The sequence below is a fragment of the Theropithecus gelada genome, chromosome 2 (genome assembly GCF_003255815.1).
Source record: "Theropithecus gelada isolate Dixy chromosome 2, Tgel_1.0, whole genome shotgun sequence".
Classification (NCBI taxonomy): Eukaryota; Metazoa; Chordata; class Mammalia; order Primates; family Cercopithecidae; genus Theropithecus; species Theropithecus gelada.
This window is the reverse complement of record NC_037669.1, coordinates 152,806,729-152,814,390: the sequence shown is the minus strand read 5'-3', so window position 1 is coordinate 152,814,390 and position 7,662 is coordinate 152,806,729. Positions and strand designations below refer to the sequence as shown.

The 7,662-nt window shown below is 43.7% G+C and overlaps 1 protein-coding gene across 1 annotated transcript in view; it reads right to left on the bottom strand.

The window, feature by feature from the left end:
• Window positions 1–1,022: 1,022 nt before the first annotated feature.
• RBP2 (retinol binding protein 2) overlaps window positions 1,023–7,662 on the bottom strand; it is a 28,066-nt gene continuing 21,426 nt past the window's right edge. The window contains exons 5-6 of the mRNA XM_025377050.1: window positions 2,863–2,964; window positions 1,023–1,303 (exon numbers count right to left, since the gene is read on the bottom strand). Coding sequence (XP_025232835.1) covers window positions 1,253–1,303; window positions 2,863–2,964 — 153 coding nt within the window. The 3' untranslated portion in view covers window positions 1,023–1,252. The remainder of the gene's footprint in view (window positions 1,304–2,862; window positions 2,965–7,662) is intronic.

Below are 7,662 nucleotides of genomic sequence, written 5' to 3'. Positions count from 1 at the left end.
AACCTGCCTTACAAAGGGAATGCTTGCCTCATGGTGGGACAGAAGGATGAAGGATATGCCTTTTACCTGCAGGACCCCATGAACTTAGGACCCTGTGAATGATCCACCACAAATCTGTCTGCATTAACTACTCTGTCCTTCCAGGTGCGCTATTCCATCTGTGTACCCAGCAGCAAAATACAATTCTGCTCAGAATAATGAACGTAATGTTCTGAAGGCACCAGAAGGTTGTGGAAGTATTGACCTATCTCTATTTAGCATCTGCTCACCAGGACCTCTGAGACTGTGTGGTAACTCAGCAGAAGGACCAGGGCTAACAGGGACTGAATCCTTACCACATACCAGGGCCTGTTGCAAGCACATTGCATGTTTTAAAATGCCTAATCTTCACAGTGACCCAGTGGAGGAGATGATAGTTTTATCTGTTCTCCATATCATGGTAGAGGAAAATGAGGACAGAGAGGCTAAATGACAGGCCCATGGTCACCCAGCTAAGAAGTGAAGGGGCAGGACTTGAACTCAGGCCTCCTGGCCCCAGAGCTTGTGGCACCTGGTATGTGGCAGTAGTTGAGAAGCTACACTGAGCCTGAGTAGACGTGTGGTTAGTGACCCCCTCTGTAGCACAGGGCTGATGGACAGAGGGCTGGCTTGGGCCAAGAGCAGCTGGCACTGCAGATCTGTTCGAATAGCTCTGCCCAGGCTGCTCAGGGCAAGGTGCAGACTGGAAGGCATATGTATCCTAAAATAGAACTTTGGAGAAATAATGTGCTATCCAAAGGAATGAGTCTCAAACGAGGATGTTCAAGAATCAGTAGCAGATGCTGTGTTGGCCACAGAATGTTTCTAGGTAAAATACCCTCCTCCTCACCTGCCATGTCCCCCACAAACCAACAAACAAGCTAAGAAAAAGGAAACAAAATAAAATAAACTGAAACAAATTAATAAACATGCAAAAACCACACAGTTATCTCTTCTGTCTGTGGGTAAAACTTACAGCTCTAGAAATAAATGGAGATCGATAAAAAGGGTTTCACAGTATGGGAGTAATTTTTGTTTTTCCATTTAATGCTAGGTTTTAAAGGAGGAGAATATGTCTATCACTGTTACATACGCATTCTCTTTAAAACCCATCCAGATGCCTTAATGGGGCTCTGTCAAGAGTGGGAAGGTCTCCACAGCTGCTTCTCAAAGCCAGTAGACACTCAGTGTGGGCAATGGGGAGCTCGTGCTTGGCAGGCCTCCCGCGTTGCTATCACTTCTTTTTGAACACTTGACGGCACACCTGGTTGCCACAGGTCAGCTCCTGCAACGTCAGAAAGTGGGTGAGGGGCTAACAAGCCAGGCCTTTCTTCTGCCCAGCTCTCAGCCCCCTGGGTATCTGGGGGTGGGAGGTTGGAATAAAGAGGACACTTAGGCTTTCTGGGCCAAGTGCATCTCACAGACCCAATCAGCGGGCATGCCCTGCAGGTAGCAGTAATTTGATTTTGACCCTTGAATTGAGCTTGAACAACTGTAAAAATGAAAAATGCAAAGAAATGACCCTCTTGGGCAGGATTTCTCCTACTCCCATGATTAAAGTAACGTGGCCTAATTTATAAAAGGCAGCGAAGCCATGAGGAAGGAAAGGACCTAGTGTGGAGAAGTGTTTGGAAGGTAAGGGCCTGAAAAGATGCTGGCCGGTGAGCTGCCCCCCTAACCTGGCTTTCTGGCCTCTGGTGATTAGAATAGTGGCTGGTGGTGGCACAGGTACCCGCAGGGTGTGAGGTGCAGAAGGGCTTTCCCAGGCTTGCCTGTGCACCCGACAAGGTCCTGTTTTTCATCCAGATAGAGGGAGCCCCAGGCCTTATTTGACCCTCACTCATCCTCGAAGGAGGAGGGAAAAACATGAGTGTGGGAAGGACCACCACAATCATTGCAGTTGACTATGAATTCATTGTCTAAGCCACAGGGACCACTGGGGATTGTATTACAATTAGAAAAATCCATCATCCAAACCAGTGCAGGTAGGGAAAGCCATCAGTGGAAAACATGATGAATGCCTCCCATATATCATCAGCTGACATTGCCTTCAAAATAAAGATCTCAGGTGAAGCAAGGCTGGCTGTGAAGGGCGCCGTGGCTACCCGAATACTGACATTGGAGCCAGGTACCTTCCTGATTCCAAAGTGAGTGAATTAATGAATGAAGAGCCATTCACTGAATGGGCCATTCATTTACAAATGAGCGAAAAAGGATGAAGGAGTGAAAGATTTTTCGCCATTTGAATGCTGAACCCAAAAAGTGCCTTGAAGATTGAAGAATGAAAAATTAAGCTGTCTTAACAGGTATAAGATATTTAAGGATGTCAGTTATTATTCCTACTGCTCTGTTCTAGTACCAAATTAACCTAAAATATTTTGGGGTCAGGAGGACATATCTTATGGAGAGAGGTCAATGCCTGTGGCAGTTCCCAGGCAGAGTGGGTCCCGTCTCCTCCCTACCCCACTCCCTCTCCCAGGCTCCCATCATTATGAGAAAGCCCTGTCCCACCCTCCTCCAGGGCATCTAAATTCTGTGGCTCACATTTCTCCCCAGCTGGTCTTTAGCAGGTTCCCTGTATTTCTTCTTGGATCTCTGCTTCCTAACTCAGCATTCTGAACTTTCTTTTGAATTGCAGCTGTTCACAGAAACAGCCATATGGATTTCTTCCTGGAGTGCCCTGAGCCAGATGGGAATGGCTTCCTGACTATATGACCACATGCATTTGGCTGGAGCTCGGGGTAGGAGTGCAGGGCCATTTTTCTTGTCAAAGCGCCTGGCTAGGTGACCACAGTAGTGTGTGTAAGCACAATGGAGAGGAGCTGAGCAGACCCCAGTACTTACCAGGTACAGCTTGTCTCCCTCAATCCACTGCTTCCAGCTGCGGTTCTCCTTCTCCCCCTTTTGCACACACACAAGGACATCACCTTCCCAGGTGACCAGTGACTGTAAAGACAGATTCCCAGGCAAATCAAACATAAGGTCTTGAGGGACTGAACACATCTAAACCTGCAGCTGCAATTCCTGCAGCCATTTCAGGGTCTTGCTTGCTCAAAGGGCAGAACCCTCAGCCTCAGGGAGCCAAGATCTTTCCAATGTCATTTTCCACATACACCCTCCATTCCAGCCAAGCCAGCTTATCTTGGCTTGCTCCGTTTTCTTTTAAGGAATTCAACTCTTCCATTTTTCCTTATGGTAAAGATAGCATTTCAAATCAGTGGGAAGAAGATGATAAATTTCACTATATAATGATGTAAAATTTCTGGAAGGGGAAAATACCTTAAAGTCAACAGAGAAACAAAAAACTGAGGGAAAATGATAACATATCAGATTTGATTTCCTTATATATATATAAAGGGCTCCTGTAAATCAGTAAGAAAAATGTCATTAACTTAATCGTTCATGTTAACAAAGAACAGGAACCAACAGCTTACCAGGGGGAAAGAGCCCTAGCAGATGGCTTCTAAACATAAGAAAGAGATATTCAGCCTCACACATTATAAGAGAAATGCAAATGAAGACTTTGTTTTTCAGATACAATTCGTCATATGGTCAAAGATCAAAGAGTTTGATAATACACTAAATTGGAGGGAGAGTAGAGAAGCAGGCACTCTCTCTTACAGCACATGGGGATATAAATTGGTATAAATCTCTTTGGAGGGCAATTTTATATCACCTTTCAAAATATAAAATTGCATATACTTTTTGATCTGGAAATTCTGCTTCTGGGAATTTTCCTTCAGGAATCATACTGTGAGAACTGCCCACTGTGGGACAGCAATAAAGGCAGGGGAGCTCCCTGAATAATCAGGGGGTTGCCCAGATGGCTCCAGTACTGCCTTCTTATCCAGAACCAGATGGGTGGACCTTCTCCTGGTTCTTGGGTTCCTCCCAGCAGCAATGCCAACTGGTTAATAGCACAGGGGCAGCAGCAGACCATGTGCTGAACAGCCAGGCCACAGTGGCCAGCAGGTTGGAGAAGCCACAGGCCTGCTGAATCCCAAGAGTGCTCAAACCCCTGTGTACATATTTACAAACTATTTACCCTTCAAATTTCTCCTCCTTCTGTTCCCCACTTTTACCCCTCCTAATACCTGCTATAATCTGTACTACCCCTAGGTGGTCCTACAGGGCCGACCACTTCTGTGCCCAAATTAGGCATGCCCTTCCTAAAATGATTACATCATTCCCATCTGAAGAATGGTTCTGTGTCTGTGCTGTTCTTCAGGATGACCCTGATGCTAGCTGATTTTCTTCCAAGTATGTGCAAACTACATTATGCCTCTCTGAACAATATTATGCTAGGGACCAGATGTTTACTGTTCTTGGTATCTTGTAAACCCAGTTGGTGATAAACTGACCTGTGTTTTTTTCCCCAGTGTCCTTGTACATTTGGGCCTGTTTTTTTTGTGCAAATGTGTTTTCTACAGATTGTTAAATCTACCTATTTCTAAAATAATATTTGACCTTGACCATATTATATACTTTATGTACAATTTTATTCCTCCTCATTTTACTCCCCAGTGCATCACAGCATTGTTTGTTACAGCAAACGACTAGAAGCTTCGTAAATTCTGTCAGTGGGTGGCTAGTTAAATATGGTATGGTTCATCCCTGCTATGCAGTCATTGAAATAATATAGCCGTAGTGTATGGTTTAAGTCGAAAAAGCAAGGAGCAGAGTCAAATGCATAAAGCAGGGAGGGGGGAGTATGTATGCATGCATGTGTTTGTACATGTTTCCTGCAAGGAAGTTAAAGAAACCCTTAATAGTGATTGTCCCTGAGGAGAGAACTGAGTGGCTGGGGGTTAGGAAAGAAAGAAAATTTTACTTTTTACTTTTTGATTTTTTTCAACCATCTGCATATATTCATATTCCCAAAGCTAATTTGAAAATAAAATTCTGCATGTTTTCTAAAGGAAAAAAAGGTCTCCTCCTTCTTTAGGACCATCCTAAGCCTCACATCTTTAAAGGTCTTGGAGAAGCTCACTTCATAGGTTGCCTTCCTTGCTCTTCTGCGAATAAGATGTTGTCTGGAATAATAATTTGCTTTTTCTTATGATGAGCCTTGGACTCTGAGTTTTCCTCTAAACAGATGACAAAGGACTCATGTCTTCAATTTGGGCAAGGACGGTGTCGTCTGTCCTCCTCACTCCCAGATTGCCTCACACATGATAGACATCAAATACATGTTGGTTGAATTGATGCCTGTCTCCCCCAGTAGACAGTAAGCTCCATGAAAGAAGATGCTGTATCTGCTGTTCATTTCTGCAACACCAGCCTCAGCACAGTGACCAGCATTGTTGAATGAATCTCTGTTTGTTGAAACATAATCTTGAAGTAAATCCATTTGCCTCCTTGCCTTAGTTTCTATGGTCCTACCAGAGTGCACACACGTCCATCAATATGGACACTGTATGGTCATTGTTCATTTAGTTGTCTGCCTTCCTAAGGAGGCTTGCAATTCCTGAAAGCAGGAGAGGGCATCTAATTCATCATTTTATCACTAGCTACTGACTTAGCCCTGGCATGTAGTAGGGGCTTAGCAAATTTTGTGGAAGGAAGGAAGAAGGAAGGAGAAAAATGTTAGTGCATGGGGCTTGTCCTAATATTTTATTTTAATAACTCATATTGGACAGCAAGATTAAAAGTTGTTCTGACCCTAAAGTAAATTGGTTACCAATAAATTATGGTAATACTTACAATATTATAGCCTTATTCCTATAGAAAAATAATAAGAAGCAGAAAGAAGAGAATAGTTAAATGAACAAAAATTTCTCAATTTAATTTGCTTTTAGTTGGTGCCCTTCTTCCCTGCATCAAAAAAGATTTTAAAAAGGGGCTCAATTGCCTTAAAAGATCCTCAGGTTGAGGAAATGGATACAAGCGAGGAAAGCCCTTGGTTCTCAGCTAGGGGATAAAGGAGTACATTCCAAGGGCAGATAACTGTACACAGAATTAAAGAAGAAACCTGGGCTCCCACCATGCTTTCCACTATCACAGTTTCCAAAGCTAACATTGCTTAAAACAGCCCTTTATGATAAATTAGATACAGGCACTGTATCAATGTTAAACTTATAGAAGCTGATAAGTATATTGCAGTTTTATGAGACAATATCTTAATTCTTAGGAAATATATACTGAACTATTTAGGGCTAAGGCATCTGATTGTTCAGAAAAAAATATTTGTATATTAGAGAGAAAGCATGTGCAAATGATAAAGCAAAGGGGCAAAATGTAATGTGGTAACTCTTGGTAAAGGGTATACAGGTGTTCTTTGTTATATTCTTGTAACTTTTCTGTAAGTTTGAATTACTCGCCAACACCTTTTTTTTTTTTTTTCTTTTTTTTTAAGGAAAATGACAGCTCTTTAAGAGCATTGAAGGACAGTATTCACATGCTCAACCCTTCTCAGTGCACTTTACCTCACTTAAGAGTTCTTTGGTTTGCCTCCAGGGCCCCTCCTCTGGCAGCCCCTGTCTGCCACTCCTCTTCTGGCGGCTCCCATCTTCTTCTGCCGTCAGAATGGCATTATTGGCTCTAACCGCCATTGTCTATCCCTGCTTTTCCCTGACCTTACCATCTGCCCCAATTTCAATTACTTATTTCATTATTGAGATATAATTCACAAAATATAAAATTCACCCTTTTAAGATACACAATTAAGTAGCTTTTATTCCACAAGGTTGCATAACCATCACTGTATCTAAATCCAGGTGATTTTCTTCCTGCCCCAAAAGGAACCCCTATGTATTAGCAGTCACCGTTCATTTCCTCTATCCCTTGTCTCTGGGCAACCACTTTCTCTCTCTATGAATTTGCCTATTCTAGATGTCTCATATACATCACACAATACATGGCCTTTTGTGTGGGGCTTCTCTCGCTTAGCACATTTTCCAGGTTCATCCAGGTTGTAGCATGAGTCTGTCCTTCATCCTTTCTCATGGCTGCATATACTCCACATTCCATTCCATGGCTATCAATTACTTATTTTAAATTTAATTTTATTTTGGGGTAGCTTGTGTAGTTTTGAAAGGGGCTGTAACTTCTCTTAGAAATCAGCCAGGATAGGAAGTTGGGAATACATGGAACACACAGGAAGGAAAGAGGGGGGTCCCTGACTCCTCAGAGGAGAACTGACTCTGTGATCAATGTGGTTTCATTGCTTCTGCCCTGGGCTGGCATAGAACTGGGCACTACAGGGCACAACATCTACCTCTCCTCCATACTGCCGAGTGGGGAGATTCCAGAGGGCTTGTAAGGGTGACCACGTAGCTGAGATGTGGAGCCCTGGAAAACAATAGCATGAGGAGTAGCACACACGCTCTCACACTCACACACGTGTGTAGGTGTTCACTCAGGCATGCCACCAAGTGTGGACAACAGAAATTAATCAGAGAGGCCAGGCATGGGGGCTCACGCCTGTAACCCCAGCACTCTGGAAGGCTGAGGCAGGTGGATCACTTGAGGTCAGGAGTTCGCGACAAGCCTGACCAACATGGTGAAACCCCGTCTCTAATATATATATATATAAAATTAGCCAGACATGGTGGCGCACACCTGTAATCCCAGCAACTTGGGAGGCTGAGGCAGGAGAATTGCTTGAACCTGGGAGGTGGAGGTTGAGGTGAGCTGAGATTGCGC